Source organism: Globicephala melas, chromosome 16 (assembly GCF_963455315.2).
Source record: "Globicephala melas chromosome 16, mGloMel1.2, whole genome shotgun sequence".
In the NCBI taxonomy this organism is placed as follows: Eukaryota; Metazoa; Chordata; class Mammalia; order Artiodactyla; family Delphinidae; genus Globicephala; species Globicephala melas.
This window is the reverse complement of record NC_083329.1, coordinates 15,011,443-15,034,490: the sequence shown is the minus strand read 5'-3', so window position 1 is coordinate 15,034,490 and position 23,048 is coordinate 15,011,443. Positions and strand designations below refer to the sequence as shown.

Here is a 23,048-nt window from a genome sequence, read left to right as displayed (position 1 = left end):
CGCCGAGGGGAAGGGTACGGCGGGCCCGCGTGCCACACCTGGCGGGCCGCTCTCCCCTCAGCCGGCGGGCCGGGTTGTGCGGACGCGCGGAGGAGTCCCTGGTCCCGGTAGGGGCGGGGCGAGACCACGCGCAGGGCCTGTGTGGGGAGGAGCGGAGACACGCGCGAGTGGGGGAGGCGGCGCAGCACCCCGCGGGCTCTAAAGGCAGCACCGGCATCTGGCTAACGTTACCGGAGAGAAAATGGCTTCTGGGGGGCCGCCGGCGGCCGGCCGGGGCGGGCGAGGCTGAACCCCGCTTCCCTAGTCCCCCCTCCCGCGTTGGGCGCGCCCACCTCGGGGCTCCCGTGGCCCCCGCCCTCCCGGGCGCGCCGGGCTGGGAGCTGAGGAGGTTGGCGCGAGCCGTGGGCGAGGCGGGGCTGCGCGCTGGGTCCCCCTCCCCCTCCCGCAGGTCCCCTCCGGAGCGCCCCGCGCAGCCTGCATCTCCTGCTCCCCGCCTCCGGCCCGGCCCGGGGCGCCGTGGCGGTGGGCTCGGCCTGCCGCGGACAAGGTCAGGAGACGGAGAGGCGATGCCCGAGTGCGACTGGAGGGAGCCGAGCGGAGGCGACAGCGTCTGGGATCTGTCCCTCCTGACTAGGGAGCGGGACTGGAGCAGGCGCCGGTGAGGAGGAGAAGCGGCGGCGGCAGCGGCGCGGTGTTCTCCTCTCCGGCTAGATTTCCCCTCCGAAGCATCCCTGTAGGCGCCCGAGAGCGCATCCCGGCCGGGCAGGGGCGCTGGGAAAGATGGAACCGGGGGGCCGGGCCCGCACTGGTCACCCGCAGCCGGCGGCCCCGGGGCCGTGGAAAGCTCGGCCGGCGGGCGGCGGTGGCGGCGGCGCCTCCTTCTGGCTGCTGGACGGGAACAGCTGGCTGCTGTGCTATGGCTTCCTCTACCTGGCGCTCTACGCGCAGGTGTCCCAGTCCAAGCTCTGCGAGAGGACCGGCTCCTGCTTCTCGGGCCGCTGTGTCAACTCCACCTGCCTCTGCGACCCGGGCTGGGTGGGGGACCAGTGCCAGCACTGCCAGGGCAGGTTCAAGTAAGTGCCTTCGCCGGACCCCGAACCTCAGCCCTGCCCCGCATCCGTCGCGGCCTCCCCCCTTCTCTCGGCCCCGGGTCCCCCGACTGGGAGCGACCCGCAGCGCTGCGGGAGCGGGGCCCGCGCTGTCCCCCTCCAGCCCTCGCGCCTCGGGGACTTCGGGCCCTGCGTCTCGCACCGACCGCCGTGGATGCGAAGCCTTTCCCGATGGTCCACCTGTCCGCAGCGACTCTGGTCCCCTGATCGTCAAAATTTTCACATTCAGTTACGGTGCCAAACACCATTTTGTTAGGACACTATTTTTTAATCAAAAATTATGCACGTAACTCGTGAAATACTTGCGCATTGTGAAGCATTCAAACAATACGGAAGTTTAAAGGTTAAAAGTTCTGGTCTACCAGTACCTCCCTTTTCCCCATCCTACTCCCCTCTCTAGAGGTAAGCACTGCTAACATGTTAGTGTATTTAGTAATAGTGATCATAAGTAGAGTTTATGATGGCCTTACTATGTGCCAAACACTGTCCTGAGCCCATTACGTGGGTTACCTCGTTTGTTTCTCACACCAACTCTGAGTTACTAGAATTACTATACCGGTTTTACAGAGGGAAATCGAGGCAGTCCAAATCAGCCAGTCTAACTCTAGAACATTTACTTTAAGCCAGTATACTATGTTGAATTTGCGAGGACAGTCTTGAATTGAGAAATACAAGAGTGACTTTGGGTTAGATAAGAGGATGAAATACCTGGACTTTTTAATGTGGTGGAGATAAAAGATTTTTCTAACTGGTTCTTTGACTATCGGCTGTTGTGTGGGAGCAGCACTTTCGTTTTTTTGAAGCTCAAGGCCCTAAGCAGCTTGCTTTACAACAGTAAAGATACTTTCCTCCATTGGTTGATGTTTGTTGCGTTGCTGTCTGATATGAAAAGAAATGGGTGAATGTGGGGGGAGCAGCAGATAAGATAGTTGAGGCCAATAGGGTGTCCATCTGACAACTTGCACATAACAGTCACTAAGTACCTCAGCTTCTTGGTTTTCTAGGTACTTCACATGAAGTTTGCTGGCTGGGTTAGTAGCTCTGAAATTGCACTATGTAGATTACTTGTTGTCAGGGTGATAGCAAAATCTAACTGAACTGTCTCTTGGGCTCTAAGGCAAAGATAGGAATATGGTTCACCTGCTAATAATGTATTATAGGAAAATTTCCTGGGAGTTTTAAACAGCATATTTTCCTCTTTTTGAAAAAAAACTTGCCAGTTAAGACAGTGCCCCTGAAAACTCATTGTAAAAATGTATTTTTAAAAATGGGACTTATTAATTTAAGTAGATCTTACTGTTTAAATTAATTGACAGGAGATTTTTGGAAGTGAAATCTCAGAATGAAGTTTTATGAAATTCATCTGTAGCAATAAGTTAAAATGTTTCCTAGCTTCATAATTTCACAAAGTAGCCATAGTACTGTAGTTTTATATTTAAAAAAAATTTGGTGGAGGTACTAATTAAAAGTTTAAAAAAGTGTTTCAAGGTCTGCAAAGATATCTTATCGAACTGTGCTTGTGTTAGCAGTCTTTATAAATTAAATGTTTTTAAACTTTTGCTTTGATCATAACAGCCAGCCTCTTTACCTAGCAAGAGAGGATTTTGAACATATGAACTGATAGTCAACAATGAAAAAAGCCACATCCATTTTTTATATCCTTTGGTACGTAAATAGGAAGATTGCCTGATTCATGTGTAAGTTAGGGACATTGGCCTTTGGGTGGGTGGAATTGCTCCATTTCTCTAAAGAGGACAGAAATTGCTGCAGTCCTGAGAAGCTTCTGTCTACATTTTATAGTAGTGGAATTGCTAATCAGCCAGATCAGCAGCCTGTAACCTCACTAGCAGAGGTTGTCTCAGTTAGTAGGAAAGATCACAGATCAAGTTAAAATCAGCTTAAATAATATAGAGAGATGGTTGGTGTTTGTGAAAGATACATTAGTGAGTAAAAGAGGACTAGTTTTTTTTTTTATATAGATATAGTTAAATAACAATAAACCCTGGACTAATCATTGAATATTCATTTCCTTGGAAGCTGTTTCCTATGATTCATTGTACCCTATTAGTAAGTACTTTTTCATTTCTCTGTGGAATACAAGCTATTAGTTAGAGTAAATATAACTGGTACAACTCTGTGTTTTGTTATGTATTCTCTTAACGTCAAGAAAAAAGTGGTATTTAATGTTAAACGGAAGAATCAATTTAGAAGAAAAGATTTCTTCCTGGTAAAGTACATGCTAAGCTAAGAAAGGTTTATTTGAGGATGCTGGCTTGTTTTATCCAGCATTTGAAGTAATAGCACAGTGGGAAAGACTTTAACTGGAAATTTTCACTTCATTAATTATCTTGAAAATCTTTTACTTAACTGAAGGATAGCCACCTAACAAACAGACATCAAAAATGATCAATCTTGGTAAGCAGGTGTCAAAATTAATTGGCTGGTTCCATGGTAACATAGCTTTTTTCCTACTGTAGGGATTTCACTAGGGAATGAGTATCCTTCAAATGCTTCTTTAGAACAGAAGATTGATGGTTGGAGGGAGAAATGCAGAAGCAAATATGGTATCAAGAGTGGTACTTCAGTTCTCTTAGGATTGATTTCAGTCTTCTGTTTCCATTTGAAAAGAATAAAACTCTCAGAATTACAAGCCATTCCTCTCATAGGTAAAACAGAACGAACACCGATCATCAGCTAAAGCTGGACTAAAAGACTTAGGACTGAGAATCAGAGAGGACAGTGCCAATTTGAAATATAATAATCAAGGATATGATATATGCAAATTTGAATTACATTTACGTGGGTAGCTTAGTATCACATTGGAGTAGAAAATGTTTTACTATAACCTATTTGAATGAATAACATTCTCTATTAGAAGCCAGTTCTTTAGAATTATTTTTGTAGAGTAGTTGAGATTTATGTTTATATAAATTAATAATTTGAGTTCAAACTCAGACATTTTCTTGCTTATGTGACTTAGAAACCTAAGACTTCTAATTTCTCTTAGGTAAACAAAGTAGCTGATATTAACGTTCTGAGATTGGAAAATAACTCATTATATTGTGAATATTTTATAAATGTATATTTATTATTAAAACAGATTTATTGACTGTTTCTCTAAAATCATCTATTAAATCTTATTGTGTGTTTAATGTATATAGATATTTTTAAAATCTCTTAAGTCAGTCAAGTATGGATAATGAATTTCACAGATTTATAATGGAAGTAGTCTATTTCTATTTTGACAGCAAAATGAAGATATAATATCAGGAGTGAGGTTGCTATTGTAAACAGAAAGTGGCAGGGTTAAACGTGTCAATATTTTCCCTAAGTTATTATTTTTTGCAGTACGCGGGCCTCTTACTGTTGTGGCCTCTCCCGTTGCGGAGCACAGGCTCCAGACGCGCAGGCTCAGCGGCCATGGCTCACGGGCCCAGCTGCTCCGCGGCATGTGGGATCTTCCCGGACCGGGGCACGAACCCGTGTCCCCTGCATTGGCAGGCGAACTCTCAACCACTGCGCCACCAGGGAAGCCCCCATTCCCTAAGTTATTATTAAAAATAAAACAACCCCAACATATGTGTGTATACACACACACACACACGCGCGCACACACACACACACATATACACACATGCACATATTTGGAATCCTTTTTAATAATAATAGGGAAGCTATCAGTAACTATAAAGTTAAATTGAATATTCCCTGTCCCCAGGTCTTCTTTATTTCAAACTAAGATTATAATATGTAATTTATATCCATGGGTTCTTTTTACATTATTAAACCATAAAATCACACAATAGATTTTAAAATAATTTAAATTGAGTGTTTCTAGGATCCTAAATTGATAAATTGCTTGTACTAGCATGGTTTTCAAGACCATGTGTCTACATAATTTGGTTCCTTTAGCAGATCAGACTCACCCTTCCTGTTTTCCTGCCTGGGTCTTTTAAAGTTCCTTGAAAGTGTCACATTCCTTTTGGACTCAGGGCATTTTACACATATGCATACATCTCTCTGAACCGTCTTTCCTATGTGGTCTTTGCTTGACTTATTACTAAGCATCCTTTGAATTTTATACTTATACTAGTGTCTAAAGGAAGCTTTTCTGACTCCTCAGACTATGTGACCCCTCGTTATGTACTCTTATAGCACTATTTTTACTTTTTAGCACTTTCATAATGAATTATTACAATTGTAATTTTTTCTTAAAAATTATTTTTAAGAGCTTTATTGGGGTATAATTGACATGCAATAAACTGTACAATTTAAAAAGTTTGGACATATATATGCACCTCTTAAACTATCACCACAATCAAGATCATAAAAGTATCAATCACACTCAAAAGTTTCATGTGCCCCTTTGTATTCCCTCCCTCTCCTTTCCGCTGCCTCTCCCTGTCCCCAGGCAACTAACTGAGCCACTTTCCTTCAGTATAGATTTCTAACAAAATGACAAAACTCTTTTTCAAAGTAGTTGTATCTTTTACATTCCCACCAGCAGGGTATGAATGTTCCAGTTAATTTACACCCTCATCAACACTTGGTATGGTCAGTCTTAAATTTTAGCGGTTCTAATAGGTGTGTAGTGGTATCTCATTGTGATTTTATTTTGCATTTCCCTAATGACTAATGAGAGCATCTTATGTGCTTACTTGCCATCTGTAGATCTTCTTTGGTGAGGTATCTGTTCATATCTTTTGCACATTTTTAAAATTGTTTTTTCTTATTATTGATTTTTATGAGTTCTTTATATATTCTGGATACTAGCTCCTTATCAGATATATCATTGGCAAATATTTTCTCCCATGTTGGGGCTTGTCTTTTCATTCTCTTAACGGTGATTTCAAAGAACAGAAGTTTAAAAAAAAAAAAAGAACAGAAGTTTTAAATTTCAATTCAAGTTTATCATTTTTTTCCTTTTATGGATTGTGCTTTAGGCACAATATCTAAGAAGCCTTTGCCTAAACCAAAGATTTTCTTTGATTATTTTTTTTTCCTAGAAGTTTTGTAGTTTTAGATTTTACAATTAGGTTTATAGTCCATTTTGAGTTAATTCCACATCTAGTGAGAGGTATGGATCTCAATTTTTTTTTGTGTGTGTATAGATATCCAATTATTCTAGGACCATTTGTTGAAAAAAACTATCCTTTCTCTACTAAAGTGGTTTGGCATCTTTGTTGAAACCAGTTATTCGTATATTTGTGTGTCTGTTTCTGGACTCTGTTCCCTGATCTATTTGTATGTCAAGATTATTATAGCTTTATAAGTCTTGAATTCAGGGAGTTTAAGTCCTTCAATTTTGTTCTTTTTCAGTTATTTTGGCTACTCTATGTCCTTGGCATTTCCACATGAATTTCAGAATCAGCTTGTCAGTTTCTACAAAAAAACCTGCTGGGATTTTATTTGGGACTGTATTGAATCTATACATCAGTCTGGGGGACAGTTGACACCTTATCGATATTGAGTTTTCTTACCTGTGAACATGGTATATCTCTCCATTTATTTAAGTCTTCTTTAATCTCTCAAAAATATTTAAAAGTTTTCAGTGAACAGGTCTTACAACTCTTCTGTCAGATTTTCCCCTAAGTATTTAATATATTTTGCTGTTATTGTAAATTATATATACGTGTGTGTGTGTGTGTATGTAAAATATGAAAATACAACTGATTTTTGTATTTGGTCTTGTATCCTTCAATTTTGCTAACCTCATTTATTAGTTGTAGTAGTAGTAGTTTTTGTAGATTCCTTATGATTTTCTACATAGATGATTATGTTGTCTGCAGGTAAAAATACTATAAGCCTTTTCTGTGCAATCTGGATGGCTTTCATTTCTTTTTCTTGCCTTATTTCACTGGCTAGAACCTCCATTACAGTGATGTATACAGGTGATAAGAGTGGTTGGCTGTGTCTTGTTTTTTGATTTAAAGGAAAAATATTCAATCTTTAACCATTAAGTATGATGTTATGTGTAAGATTTATAAAACCTTTCTGATTTTCTGTTTCTGTCAGTTATTGAGAGGGGGTATTGAAATTTTCAATTATAATTTTGTAACTATTATTTCTCTGCAGTCACATCTATTTTTGCTTCATGTATTTTGAAGCTCTGTTATTAGGTGCATGAAATTTTCTATTATATCCTATTGGTAAATTGATCCTTTTTCATTATGGAATGACTAGTTCCTGAAAAGACTATCCTTTTTTCATTGATGTTTTTGCCCCTTTGTTGAAAATGAGGTGGATGTCTCTCTCTCTGTATCTATTTCTTGATTCTGTTCTGTTCTATTGATTCATGTATCTTTACTTTGGGAAATGCATTTCTTTTGACTACTGGATCTTTATAGTAAGTCTTTTTCCTTTTTAAATTTATTTTTGGCCATGTTAGGTCTTTGTTACTGCATGAGGGCTTTCTCTAGTTGTGTCGAGTGGTTGCCTCTTCATTGCGGTGTGCGGGCCTCTCATTGTGGTGGCTTCTCTTGTTGTGGGGCATGGACTCTAGGTGTGCAGGCTTCAGTAGTTGCAGCACATGAGCTCAGTAGTTGTGGCTCACGGGCTCTAGAGTGCAGGCTCAGTAGTTGTGGCACAGGGGGTTAGTTGCTTCGTGGCATGTGGGATCTTCCCGGACCAAGGCTTGAACCCGTGTCCCCTGCATTGGCAGGCAGGTTCTTAATCACTGTACCACCAGGAAAGTCCCTTTATAGTAAGACTTAAAATTAGATAGTGAGATTCCTCCAACTCTGCTTCTGTTTTTGAAAATTCATTTGGTTTTTCTAGTTCATTTGCTTTTCCACATAAATTTTAGAATCAGTTTGTCAATTTCTTAAAAAAAAAGCTGGGATTTTGATTGAGATTGTGTTGATTCAAGAGATCATTTTGGGAAGAATTGACATCTAGACAATATTGAACTTTCTTGTCCATCAACATGATATATTTCTTCATTTATTTAGGTTTTCATTGATTTCTTTTTTCAGATACAGATACTGCATACATTTTGTTAGATTTATACCTAAATAGTTTGTATTCTTTGATGCTATTGTAATTGATAGTTTCCTTTAATTTCAGTTTCTAATTGTTCTTTTTCATTATGTAGAAATGCAATTGATTTTTGTATATTGACCTTGTATCCTGCAATGTTGCTAAACTCAGTTTCAGTAGCTTTTTTTTTTTGTAGATTCTTTGGGGCTTTCTATACAGACGATCATAGCATCTGTTTTACTTCTTCCTTTCCCATTATATGCCCTTATTTTTCTTCTTGTTCTGTTGTACTCGCTAGGACTTCAACCTGATGTTGAATGTGAGTACAAGAGTGGATATCCTTGCCTTGTTTCCAATCTTAGGTGGAAAACATTCAGTCTTTAAACATGAAGTATCATGTTAGTTGCATGTCAGGCTTTTTAAAAATAAATGCCCTTTATTAGGTTCAAGAAGTTCCCTACTATTCCTAATTTTGAGAGTTGAGATAACGGAAAAATGTATATTGGTCTCTGCCCCTGGTTCCTGGCACAGAGTTCCTAAAACCGTTATAATTTCCTAAGTGATAAGAGCACTAGAAGCATCTCTTGTTCTAATGTTCATCTTTTACCTTTGTTCCTAACACAGGGCTGCTGAAACCCTTGAAATTTCCCTGGTGATAGTAGTAGCTCCTGGATGGCTTCTGGATGAGGGCTAGTTACCAGAAAGGCCAAGTCATGGTTTGAAGCTTGGAATCTTCAGCCCTGGGCCCCGTTCTGTTGAGAAGGGAGAATGGCTGAAAGTAGAGATATGCTGAATCATGCCTACATGATAAAGCCTCCATAAAATCCCCAAAGTTTGGGGTTCAGAGAGCTTCTAGTGAACACACGAAGGTGCTGGGAGAGTGACGCACCTTAACAGGGCAGGGAAACACTGAACCCCTTCGCCCATGTATTACCCTATGTAGCTCTTCTATCTGGCTGTTCCTGAATTATATCCTTTTATAATAAACTAGTGATCTAGTAAATAAAATGTTTGTCTGAGTTCTGTGAGCCTCTCTAGCAAATTAATTAAACCCAAGGAAGGGGTCCTTGGATCCCCTAGTCTATGGCCAGTTGGTCAGAAGCATAGGTGGTATCTGGGCTTGCAACTGGTTTCTGAAGTGGGGCAGGGTTCAGTGGGGGGGGCAGTCTTGTGGGACTGAAACCTTAACCTGTGCGATCTGATGCTGTTTCCTGTTATATAGTGTCAGAATTGAGTTGAATTCTTGGACACTCTGCTTGTTGCCTGTGAATTCCTTGGTGGTGGGGAAAAACCTCCATACATTTGGTGACCGGAAGCGAAGGTTGTGTGAATAGTAAAGGAGACTTATGGGGAAGAAGCACACAGTAGAGAAGAACTGGATTTTTTCCTACACAGGAGGAAAAAAAGCTGAGAATGTTTCCATTTACAGTCGTGTATGGATGTTGAATTTTGTCACATGTTTCTTCTATATCTATTGAGACAGTCGTTTGGTTTTTCTTCTTTTTGTTTGTTAATATTGGTGAATTAAATTGATTGATTTTCAAATGTTTAATCAGCCTTACATTCCTGGGGTAAACTCCACTTGGTCCCAATATATTATACTTTTTATATATTGCTGGATTTAATTTGCTAATATTTCGTTGAGGATTTTTGCTTTTGTGTTCATGAGAGATATTGTTCTGTAATTTTCTTCTCTTGAAATGTCTTTGGTTTCCTTATGGTGTAATGCTAACCTTATAAAATGGGTTAGGAAATGCTCCCTCTTCTTATGTTTTCTGGAAGGATTTATGTAGACTTGGTATTACTTTTTTCTTAAATGTTTGGTAAATGTTTTTCTTAAATGTTTGGTAAATGTTTGATGCCATTTGGGCCTGGAATTTCTTTGTGGAAGGCTTGCAGCTGTGAACTCAATTTTTTAAATAGATGCAGGGATATTCATTTTATCTATTTCTTGCGTGAGTTTTGGCAGATTGTATCTTACAGAGAATGGGTCCATTTCATCTGAGTTTTCAAATTTATGGGCATAAAGTTGTTCATAATATTTCCTTATCATCCTTTTAAAGTCTGTGGGGTCTTTAGTGATATTTCTTCTTCCATTTCTGATATCGGTAGTTTATGTTTTCTTTTTTCTTGCTTAGTCTGGCTAGACATTAATGTTATCAATCTTTTCAAAGAATATGTGTTTCGTTTCATTGATTCCTGCTATTTTTTCTTTTCTTGTTTTTTCAGTTTCATTGATTGCTGCTTCTTTATTTTGTTTTGTTTTATTTTATTTTTGCCACGCCACGCAGCTTGCCGGATCTTAGTTCCTGAGCAGGGATTGAACCCAGGTCCGTGGAAATGAAAGCCCCGAGTCTTAACCACTGGATCGCCAGGGAATCCCTGCTTCCTTTGGTTTTAACTTACTTTTATTTATTCTAGTTTCTTAAGATGAAAAGCTTAGATCATTAATTTGAGTTGTTTCTTCCTTTTAATAAAAGCATTTGAATGCTATACGTGTTCTTCTAAGCACTGCATTAGCTGAATCTCACATATTATGGGATGTAGTACTTTGATTTTCATTCAGTGTAATTGAACTAAATTATGATTTATCTTGAGACATTCTCTTTGGCTTATGTAGAACTGTTTTGTTTAATTTCCAAATATTTGGGAATTTACCAGAGCTTTTTCTTTTATTTATTTCTAGTTAAATTGCATTATGTTCAAAGAACATACCTTTTATGCTTCTAGTTTTTATAAATTTGTTAAGACTTGTTTTTTGGACAGAATATGGTCTATCGTGGTGAATGTTACATGTGCAGTTCAAAGAATATACATTCTGCTGTTGAATGGAGTGTTACAGAAATGTCAAGAAGGTCAGTTGGTTGTTTATGTTGTTTAGATCTTCTGTATCCCTAATGATATTCTATCTGCTTGTTCTGTTGATTACTGAAAGAGGAGTGTTGAAGTCTCCCACTGTATTTATGAATTTATCTGTTTGTTTCCTTTCATTTCTGTCAGTTTTGCTTCTTGTATTTTGAAGCTTTTTTTGAGATGCATATACAGTTAGAATTGTTATGTCTTTTGGTGAACAGACCCATTCATCATAATATAGTTTCCCATCTCTTTTTCTTTGGTAATTCTTTTTACTTTGAAATCTACTTTGATATTAATAGCCACACTAGCTTTCTTCTGCTTATTGTTTGCATGATGTATCTTTTTTGACTTGGAAAGAATGATGTGTGTGTGTGTATATATGTATGTGTATGTGTATATATATATATAAAATCCAGTCTAATAATCTGTCTTTATATTGGTTTGTTGAGACTATTTACATTTAATGTATTTGGATATTTTTTAGCATTCCATTTTAATTTTCTGTTGGCCCTTTTGGTATATGTCTTTGTATTATTTTTTAGGGGTTATGCTAGTGTGCTAGTGATTACACTATGAATAGCTAACTTTTTATAGTCTATTTAGAGTTAGTAATATATTACTTCAGGAAAATTAAGAAATTTTGGAACCATATAGGTCCATTTATCTTCACCTGCTGACCTTTGCTATAATTGTCATATAATCACATCTACATGTATGGCAAATCTCATCTGATAAAGTTATAAATTTTGCTTTCAACAATCATACATACTTTAAAGAACCTAAGAGGAGGAAAATAGTCCTTTATATTTTCTCAGATATCTGCTCTTCCTTTTGCTCTTTGTTTATTTCTCAAGTTATAAATTAACTCTTAGTGTCATTTCCCTTTTGTCTGAATCACTTTCTTTTGGATTTCTTTTTGAGCACAACTGCTGCTGATGGACTTTCTTAGTTTTCCTTGTTTTGAGAATATTTTGCCTTTTTTACTGAAAGATATTTTCCCAGGTACAGAATTCTGGGTTGACAGTTCCTTTCTTTCAGTGTTTTAAAGATGTTGCTTGACTCTCTTCTGGCCTGCATAGTTTCTGAAATCCGCAGTGATTCTAATGATTTTCCCCCGTATGTATCATTTCATTTTTTTTCTAGCTACTTCCAAGCTTTTTATGCAACTTTTGTTTTTAGCAGTTCAGATTCTGATGTATCTGTGTGTAGCTTTCTTTGAATTTACCGTGGTTAGGGTTTGCTGAGCATCTTGAATTTATATTTATGTCTTTCACAAATACAGGATTTTTCTAAAAACCGTTATTTCTTCAAATATATTTTTTCTGCACCGGTCTTTTTCCCTTCTCTTTCTGGGACTTCGGTGATACTAATGTTAGGCTTAAACAAAATTCTTGAGGCTCTGTTCTCTCTCTTTTTTTTTTAACTCTTTTTTTTCTTTCTTTAGATTGTACAATTTCTGTTGAACTGTCATCAACTTCACTGACGGTTGCCTCTGCAATCTCCACTATGCTTTCGAACCCATCCAGTCATTTTCAAAGTTAAGATATAGTTTTCAGTTCCCACATTTCTGTCGTGTTCTTTTTTATGATTTCTATTTCCCTGTTGAAAACTTCTCCTCCCATTTCATTTAAGTGTCTTTACCTTTATACCATGGAGTACAGTTTTAATACCTAACGTCTTTGTCTGATGATTCCAATTTCTGGATTTTCTCAGGAGTGACATCTATTGATTATCTTTTCCATTGAGAATCTGTTACATATTCCTGGTTCTTTGTATGTTGAGTGATTTTGGATTTATTCTGGATGTTCTGAATGTTATGTAGGTTCTTGGTCCTGTTATTCCCTGGAGAATGCTGATTTATTTATTTACTTATTTATTTTTATTTAGTAGGCAACTAACCGGTTAGGTACAAGTAGCAAATTCTCTATCTTGCTTTCGGAGGGCAGTGGTTCTAATCTTCGTTCCATTTTCAGAGCTTTGGATCTAAATGCACACATGCCACTCAGGGATTAGTCTGAGACTTTGTGGTGTTTTAAATTTTAATTCACTTCTCAGAGCCTGTGATAAGCTGCTTTTTGGTCTGTCCCACACGTGAGCAGCTCAGATTGAGCTTGAGTCTTATGTGGGTTCGTACACAGAATTAGGGTATCTGCATCTTCAGCTCCCTCTTCCTTAGGATTCCCCCCACACTCTTTGGCTTGAAGGGGCACTTTTCCCCAGTTATTCTTGCTTTTGAAGAGACAGAATTTCTCTTAGGATTTGATCGGCATATGCATGTGCTGCTGCCGTTCTCTCAAGGTTTGCCACCCTTGCCATCTCTCCGGCCATCGTTTTTGTCAAGTCCTGAAGTTTTCTTTCTTGGGTTGTTGCAGTAGCCCCCCCCCCTTTTTTTTTTTTTTGTGCAGTAGCCCTTTAATTGATCTTTCTGTTTCTGTTTTTTTCTCTTGCTCATCTGTCCTTTATTGCTGCCAGAGTTTGCTTGAAAGAACACAAATTTGATCATATCTTCCTTTGCCTAAGAACTGGAGTATTTAAGGTAGTGAGTGGTGCCAAGGTTTCTGATGAGGGATCTGTTGTCATTCAAATTGTTGTTCTCCTCTAGGTAGTGTGTCATCCTCCTCTTTCTTTCTTTCTTTTTTTTTTCTCTTAGGTTTTCAGAAATTTGGTTATGATATGTGTGGGTGTGGAATTCTTTGTTTACCTTGCTTATTTTTTGCTCAGCTTCTTGTTCTGTAAGTTTACATCTTTTTCAAAATTTGCAAAAATTTCTGTTATCATTTCTTCAGATATTGTTTTCAGCTCCACACTTTTTTCTCTCCTTCTGTGACTCCAATGAGACAAATGTTAGATCTTTTGTTACTAACTTTTAAGTCACTAAAGCTCTGTTCATTTCCTTCAATCTGTTTTCTGTCTCTTCAGACTGGATGATTTTTATTTACGTATCTCTATATTCACTGATTCTTTATCTTCTCTGTTCTGCTCTTGGACCCCTCTTGTGAGTTTTATAAAACGTTTCATTTGTTATATTTTTCCATTTTGTTCTTCTTTACATCTTCTGTTTCTTTGCTGAAACTTATATTTTTGTATTTGTTCCAAAAGTGTCTGAAGCTGCTTATTGGGCCATTTTTCTGAGAGCTGCTCTAAGATTCTTCACAGATAATTCCAGGATCCTTGTCATGTCAGTGCTGGTACCTGCTGATTATCTCTTCTCAAATGCGTTGAGATTTTGTATGGCAAGTAATTTTGGATTGTATCCTGGATATTTTGAGTATTATGTATGAGACTCTTGTTCCTATGTAAATATTCTGTTCTAGGAGGCAGTTAGCTCGTTTTGGCATGTATGACCTAGCTCACTTTTTAAAAGTACAGCTTTATTGAGTTATAATTTATATACCATAATATTCATACATGTCATAATACCATTTTAAAGTGTATGATTCAGTGGTCTTTAGTATATTCAGAGAGTGGTGCAACCGTCACCACTCTCTAGTTTTAGAACTTTTTCATCACCCCATAAGGCAAACCCACACCCATTTGCAGTCACTTTCCATTTTCCCTACCCACCAATTTCACCAGTCTAGGCGCTGCTAATCTACTTTCTCTATGAGCTTGTTTATTATGGACATTTCATAGAAATGGAATCATATAATTATATGTTCTTTGTCACTGATTTCTTTCACTTACTTAGCATGTTGTCAAGTTTCATTGTATTGGTATTCCACATTTGTTTTTCTCTTTATCAGCTGATGGACATTTGGGTTGTTTCTTCTACCTTTTGGCTACTGTGAATAATGCTGCTATGAATTTTTTGTGTACAGGTTTTGGCATGGACATACGCTTTAATTTCTCTTGGCCATATCCTAGGAGTGTGCTGGCTCTCTTCTGTGCTGAGATTAGACTGCCCACTTAGTTACAATTTAGTTTTGCTGTGTTGATTCTGCTCAATTTCACATATTGCACCTGAGGGCATGCCCAGGACTTCATACACAGATTTAAAGAATCCCCTTTTTCACCTTCCTCATCTTTGTAATTTGTTTCCATTCTCTTGTTAGGAGGATAAGGGGAGCTGACTCTATTGTCATTTGTCTCCTCCAGTGGGGAGGGAGAGATTCTTTTTTTTTTTTTTTTTGGTAGGTAAAATAAGCGTTTAAAAAATAAAAGCACTGTATAAATTAGGAATTTTCAAGTTGATTCTCTGTCTCAAAAAAAATAGAAGATTTAAGATCATTTTTCACGTTTTGATGTATTAAGTATTATGCCAGGCTTCATTTGTATTTTATGACAATATAATTATGCTAATAATGAATTTTTTCCAGAAAGTAGAATTTATTATTCTAACTATTTCATGTAAGACTAATATTAATAGCATTAAAACTAACATTTCACACGTTAAATTATGAGTTTAGAGGAGAAATGATACTATGTGGTGGAAAAAGCTTTTACCTGTATTGCCTTTTTTATTGCTGATGAAAATCCTGTGAGGTAGATGTTGTTATTCTCATTTTACAGTGGGAATAGAGAGTGAAAGACCTGAAGCAATTATTTATGCAAAGTCTGATAGCTACTAAGTGATAGCTGAGTTGCCAAACATGTCTTTCTGGTTCATTTTCTATAGCAAGCCATCTTCTACTCTTCAATAAGAAGTTTCTCCTCAGTTATAAATTCATAATCTTCTGGATTTCCAGATAGCATAGGGGTACTTAGGATCATGAGTTTTGATACCAAACTGACATGGGATTGAGATCTATTTCTGCCAATGTGCCATGAATGTTGCATGGATTTAGTTTGCTGCTTTACTGAACACTTGATAAGTTTTATGGCATTACGGTTTTAAAACGATCTTGTGAAATAAGCATTATTGTTATAACTGTTTTGCACACAAGGAAACTTGAGGCTTAGGGAGTTTGAGTAACATACCCGTTAGGTGACCAGGCTGAGATTCTTGTAGCTCTTCTAAAGTTTTGCCTGTTTCTTCTAGTTTCTCAGTCATGTCTTATTTATTCTTCAGTGAAAAGAGAGTATTGTTCTACAGAGTTCTTACGTGTCCTTTGTGAAGTTAGTATGAATGAGTCCGTTTTACAGTACACAGAGATGCCATAAGAAAAGTCTAAGCTCATTAAATAATTTTCTATGATATAGCAATATTTTATCTCCAAGCTTGTTGATTATTTAAATGTATATTATAACAGGAACTTTTAATGTCACGTTCCTGGATAGGCTGTGAGTGGTTGGTGAATCCTCAGATTTGTATATAAAATATTATTTATACGAATTTTTCTAGGCAGGTGGTAGTAGCTTTTACAAGATTCTCAAAAGTGATCTCGGATCTCAAAATGGTGAGCATCACTGTACTGTAGAAAAGGAACCCAAATAATGGTCACTGTGTATGTAGAATTAAAAAACATTTTTTCAACACATGGAATGATTTCAAAAGTAGTTTTTTAATTTATTTTTTCAAAAAAGCTTAGGAAGATTATACAAGGATAAAAAAAATTTCCTATTAATTGAAATATTATAGTATTCAAATAATCTGAACATCTATATTACATGTAGGTACATATAGATACAATGAATATCTCTATGTATTTATATGTATACATATATGTGTGTGTATATATGTACACACACACACCTGACATATTTCTATAGATATCTATCTGTATGATGGGGAGTGCTCCATCATCCCCTCTATTTGACATGTATCATTACTTTATATGCTCTACATTTATTTGCTGTTCGTATATTGTCTTCCCTCTTTCTAGCACTAAGTTGTCCAATGTGTCAGTCACTATCCGCATGTGGCTGTTAAAATTTATTAAAATTAAATTTTAAAAGTTCCGTTCATTTTTTTGCACTGACCACATTTCAAGTGCTCAGTAGCCACGTGTGCTTAGAGGCTACCGTATGGGACATGTATAGAACATTTCTATCATTGCAGGAAGTTCTGTTGGACAGCATTGTTCTGGAATGTAAGGTCCAGGAGGGCAGAGACTTTTTTTACTTAGTTTTTCTTGTTTTTTATTTTAATAGCTTTATTGAGATGTAATTTACATAACATAAATCTCACTAGTTTAAAGTACACAATTTAATGGTTTTTAAGATGCACTTAGAGAGTTGTGCAACTGTAACCATAATTTTAGAACATTTTATCATTGCATAAAGTAAACCTTGTATTCAAGAGCATTCACGCTCCATTCTCTCCCTGTCCCCCAGGCCACTACTAATCTGCTTTCTAGAGACCTTCCATGATTCACAGTTTTATCTCCCATGCCAAGAATATTGCTTGCCATTTATTTTATGATGGCCCTCATGACCTTTGCCCCCTGGGGTTCCTCTCATGATTTTATGTTCTATGGCAAAAGGGAGGTTATCTCAGTGATTTTCCACCACAAATCCTGGAGGGTGAGGTATAATTAGCTCCTTCCTTTGATATTAGACTTGATAGCTAACTAAGCACATACTGTTTGCTGTCACTGAGGCCAGTCTGTAGACAGTTTAGTTAGTGTGCTGATGGCCAGTCCAACTGGTATAGCCAGCTTCGTTAGTGTACTTACATGGGGGAAAATATTAACTAATAAAGTCAGTACCTTTGTGGCCAGGATATGATTTGTACAAATTAGTGATCATTCAAAGTGGGACAGGGCTTCCCTGGTGGTGCAGTGGTTGAGAGTCAGCCTGCCGATGCAGGGGACACGGGTTCGTGCCCCGGTCTGGGGAGATCCCACATGCCATGGAGCGGCTGGGCCCGTGAGCCATGGCCGCTGAGCCTGCGCGTCCGGAGCCTGTGCTCCGCAACGGGAAAGGCCACAAGAGTGAGAGGCCCGCGTACCGCAAAAAAACCCCCCAAAAAACAAAAAAAAGTGGGATGATACCCAAGGTGACTTACTGGAGTGTGGGAAGAAAGCATTAGGGCTGATACTACTATTATTTTTAATTTTGATTTTTAAAATTTATACTTCATAGTGCACAATGTTTAAAGTAGTATATGTTTATTAACATGTAAATATACATTTACTTGAGTTACATAATAAAAATTCTTACTGATAAGAGAGCATGATGATTAAGGTTTGGAGACTTCTGCTCTAGCAGACAAGGTCACCTAAACTTTTATTAGGGATCAGGTGGACAGACAATGCAGACTTGGGAGTGAGGGATGCAGAATGCACTATAAAGAAAACAAGAAATGCAAGCTCAGCACGGTGTAATACAATAATGTATCGTAGTGCAGAGAGGAAAAAAATACCCATAATATAATCTAGAGGTTCTCTTCATATTGTTTAAAAAGAAATCAATAAATATTAAATAATATTTTAAATAAAAACACTATTTAACAAAAGACTTGCATGTGAGGTTGGCTTCCAAAGGCAACTCTGTGTAAAGACTAGCCCTGAGTGGATCTGATTCTTCTTTGTAGAGTGGTTATGCTGGCAGTAAAACCAGATACTTTGATAAACAGGATTTATTGTTTCCTGTAATACTTTATAATGTTAAAACTATTGCATTTTTCTTATGTTTAAAATGTCTTAATCAAATTTTGTATTCATGGCTAGGATAGAGAATAAAACTTTAATTGATTTAATTTTAGTTCTGTTTCATGTTTGTGCTCGTTTTCCTGCATTTAGTAGTGGCCATTCCTGTGTTATAAACAGCTCAGCATGCTTATTTGATTAAGGGCTCTAGACTGGGCAGTTTCAGCAAGATGAGACATTGGCAAGGCATATGGGCATGTGCAGGCATCTAGACAGGGATTGGCAAAACTTTTTCTGTAAAGGGCCAGATAGTAGATATTTTAGGCTTTGTACACCAGATGGTCTCTGTTGCCAATACTCAACTCTGTTCTTGTAGCATGTTAACAATCTTAGATATATGTAAACAAATGGGTGTAGCTGTGTTCCAATAAAACTTCATTTACACAAATCGGCAATAGGCCAGTAGTTTATGGAGCCCTGATCTAGATTAACCATGTCAATATGGTTCTCAATCCAAGAACATGATTGCTACAAATTAAAAATAAGTTAATTACTTGAAACTTAGAATGCATTGTAGAAACGGCATTAGAAATAGAAGAAGCCTGTTTTACCTTTTATGTAGCTGAATTATATGCTACCTAATTTTTGAAAATCTCTACCCAGCTGGAATGTACAGATGATGTTAAGAGTAAGAAGTAAAGAAATAGATTGGAAACTAGGTGTTTGTGGTCAGAGTGTAATCTTGGAGTGTAAGACTTCTGAATTTTAGAAGAACAGTACCAGGTTGTGAAGATGTCCAAAGTGTGTAATGGGAGTTCTTTGCTCAAGTGGCATGGAGGTGAACATTCTTCAAGCTGAAGAAGAGATCAGGAAACTACAAAGGGGAATTGCTCCTTCCTTATTGTGGAAGTGGTAGGAGTTTTCCCCCCTTACTCCTATCTCTTAATGGTGAGAAAGGATTTTCCATCCTTTTATCTTGGTTGGTGTCAGCCCCTCCATGTTTCTAGTAGAGTGAAAGTGGCAAAGAGGAAACCTCTTTGCAGTAAGTAGAGGCAAAGGTAGGCTCTTGGTAGGGGCTTTTGCTAGGAATGGGTGATGAAGGTACAGAAGGATTTCAGGGGCTGTGGTGAGTAGAGTTTTCTTTTAAGTCTGTGTAATTGTGCCTCTGAAGGTGAAGCGGATGGGACAGAGTGGGTGGCTTTCATGTACTCCTGTTGTGTAGCCTAGGTGGGGAAACATAACAGTTCTTTCACATCACCTCTTATAGGTGGGAGATACAGATTATAGTTGTAGCTCCTAGAGTATATGTTTCTTTAGAGGAGGGGAAATGTATTTTAAACTAAGGGTAAGGAATTTCCCAACATAGCACAGGACTGGGTCAGTTCGAGTAGGTGGTAGAGAAATAGAGGGGTTTTGGGGAAAGAAATCCCCAGTAGTGTTAGATTTCCTCATACGCAGTTTGGGAGGTATATTCCTAATTAGGAAGATAGATTATATTGTAGGTGATAGTTGCAAAGCCTCCTGTTCTTAAATTTCCGGCTTTATTTTCTTATTAAAAGAGCTATATATTTCTTGACTATATATTAAGGTACTTTTTGAATATGTTACACTTCTCTTCTTCCATTAGAGAAGAAATTGAAATAGAAGTGGTGGTGTAAGGTCATGGAACAAATTAGAATTTTCTTTAAAATTAAGTCTCTGAGGCTCTAAACTGTTATCATACAGGCTTAATTTATGTCTGATAATTTGTATCATTTGATTCAGCCCTGATTTGGGGTTTTTGTAATTTAAATTATAGCAATATTTTGACTTTAAGGGTTTGTTACAACTGTCAGTTAGAAACTAGGGAGAAGGATTGTTTAGTGGACCCTACTGATGGATCTAAGCCTTGTTTAGATCAAGAGGAACTTTTATACAGACTTTATATGAGGTTGTGATCATAACATTTCTAAATCTTAATTGATATTTTCTATTTGTTGAGACATCATTTTCCTGGTTTCCTGTAGCTGTTGTCCATGATTTCCTTTAGAATTTTTGAGTATATTTAAAACAGTTGATTTAAAGTGTTTGTCCAACAAGCTCAATTTCTGTTTCCTGAAAGACAGTATCTGTTCATTTCTCCTTTGAATGGGCTATACTTTCTTGTTTCTTTGTATGCTTTGTAATTTTTTTGTTGGAGACTGGGCATTTGATTATTATAATGTGATAACTCTAGAAATCAAGTTCTTCCCCCTCTTCAGGGTTTGTTGTAGTTGTGTATTTGTTTAATGACTTTTCTAAACTATTTTTTGTAATGACTGTATTCTTTGTTTTGTGTGGTTTCTGAAGTCTCTGTTCCTATAGTTTATGGTAAGCTAGTGTTTTGACATAGATTTCCTCAAATGCTTGGAGTCAAGAAAAAATAAAGAATTCTCCCATTCTGTGCACATTGACTTTGTTGGGACACTGCTTCAGTGCTTAGCCACATTGTTTATGACTCTGCCTTACCCTTCACTTCCTTCTTGCTCTGAGTCTGAAAATTAGCTAGAGGTGGAAGTGTAGAGTCTTCTCAGGTCTTTTCTGAGCTTGTAGTCCAAGAAAAGTCTCCCTGGGCATGCATGTGGCTTCTCAAATTCCCATATCAAAATAATTGATTTTCAACTTTTTAATATATACATTTAGAGCTATATATTTCTCTCTAAACAATGATTGAGCTTCATCTCATAAATTTTGATATGGTGTGGTTTTAGTATTAACAATTAAAAATATTTTCTAATTGTCCTTGAGACTTATTAGTCTATTGCTTAGTTGTCAAACTTTTGGGGATTTTAAGTTTATTTATTTTTGAATGGTCACTGTATATGGGGCTGCCACTAATTACATGGCTTTTGAATACATGGTTCCTGTAGCCAGTTGTCATTGATTGATTACATTGATTTAATTCAATTCTGGTGTTACTTCTTGTTGTGGCTTAAGAACAGGTACAGGCAGACCGCAGAGATATTGCTGTTTCAGTTCCAGACCACCACAGTAAAGCCAATATTGCAGTAAAGCATCACATGAATTTTTTGGTTTTCCCAATAATGTAGTTGCACATAAGAGTTATGTTTACATTATATTGTAGTCTATTAAGTGTGCAATAGCATTATGTCTAAAAAAACAATGTATGTACCTTAATTAAAAAATACTCTGTTGCTAAAAAATGCTATCATCTGAGCCTTCAGCAAGTCTCAATCTTTTTGCTGGTGGAGGGTTTGAACTACTGTGGGAATTATCAAAATGTGACAAAGAGATACAAATTGAGCAAATGCTATTAGAAAAATGGCACTGATAGACTTGCTCCATGAAGGGTTGCCACAAACCTTCAATTTGTAAAAAATGCAATATCTGTGAAGCACAATAAAGTGGAGTACAAGAAAAGAAGATATGCCTGTAGTCATTTAAAGAGGGTGAGAATTTATTTTTCTCACTGTCAGCCCTGGTTTCTAAAAGACTTTTGCAGGCCCAAAGGGTTAAATAAATCTAGAGGTTCCGCTGTACCTGCGGAACTTGCTTAACATCTGCCCTTTGGAACTTGCCATGGTTACTTATGGGATGCTGGGGAAAGCTGTTCACAGAGTGGTGTCTCACTGGAGGCCTCTGCTGCAGAACTGCCTGAGGGGAAGTGCTGGGGGAAACTGTTGGTGGCTGGGTGCTGGTGGCCATCAGGTACGTAGGAGCCTAGTACCTAGTGCTGCAGGAGCTTGTTGAGTGAGTACATTGGAACTTGGCAGCAAATCTGTTTCCTCCTGCAGTCTCTCCAGCTTGCTCTATTGACAAAGCCTGCAGGCTTAGCATCCTGCCATCTGGAAAAAAAAAATATTTAAAGGGCCCAGATCCATTTTCATAAAGTAGGCAAAAAGTCTTTTCCTTGAATGTTTTTGAGACTCTACGCTATAAGGAAAATTTAATTTTTGTCTAAAACTAGATAATTACCCTGATGTCTGTGTAGACATGTATGTATGTATGTATGTATGTATGTATAAATATATGTGTGTGTATGTATATGGGAATATATAAAGACTGATAAGCCAGTATGTGTGTGTGTGTATGTCTACATAAATACATAAAGGCTAACTGGGAAGATATCTTAGTTATTTAAAATATTGTATTTTGTTCATAAAATATAATTGGGCTGGAGCTAAGGAGAACAAAATGAAGTAGAATTGGGTTATTGTTTAAATATTTTAAAATTCTGAAAATTTGAAGCTTTTCTAAATATCTTTTTCTTTTCTGTGTTTAAAATAGAGGATAATTACAAAACCCTTGATTTACCCTATTTTTAAAATTGACTGAGTTCTTGGACTAGATGTAAAGTTGATGAAAGAAAATGATTCTAAAATCAGGTAGTTGAACTCAATAAAGTCTGGTGACAGCTACTTTAGCAGTCTTGCTGCATGAAAAGCAAACATAGCTAACAATGTAACCTCCAGAAGTGCTAGGTACATATACTATTTCTCTAGTCCATAGATCTGCATCTTTCAGAGTGCATTTGATCTTCTTTCTTTTGCATCTATCTAATTTTTGGGCAGAGTAAGTTTAACAATCTATTTTGCATCAGCATAGAACCCATCTGTATAATGTTGTCTTTCAATGTGTTTTTCCACTTTGCAAAATG

The 23,048-nt window shown here is 37.7% G+C and overlaps 1 protein-coding gene across 2 annotated transcripts in view; it reads left to right on the top strand.

The window, feature by feature from the left end:
• Positions 1-435: 435 nt before the first annotated feature.
• The window catches only part of ATRNL1 (attractin like 1), a 683,154-nt gene continuing 660,541 nt past the window's right edge, over positions 436-23,048 (top strand). The window contains exon 1 of one of the 2 annotated variants that reach the window (XM_060286203.1): positions 436-1,073. In XM_060286203.1, coding sequence (XP_060142186.1) covers positions 781-1,073 — 293 coding nt within the window. In that variant the 5' untranslated portion in view covers positions 436-780. The remainder of the gene's footprint in view (positions 1,074-23,048) is intronic. The other variant, XM_060286202.1, reaches the window with a different exon arrangement.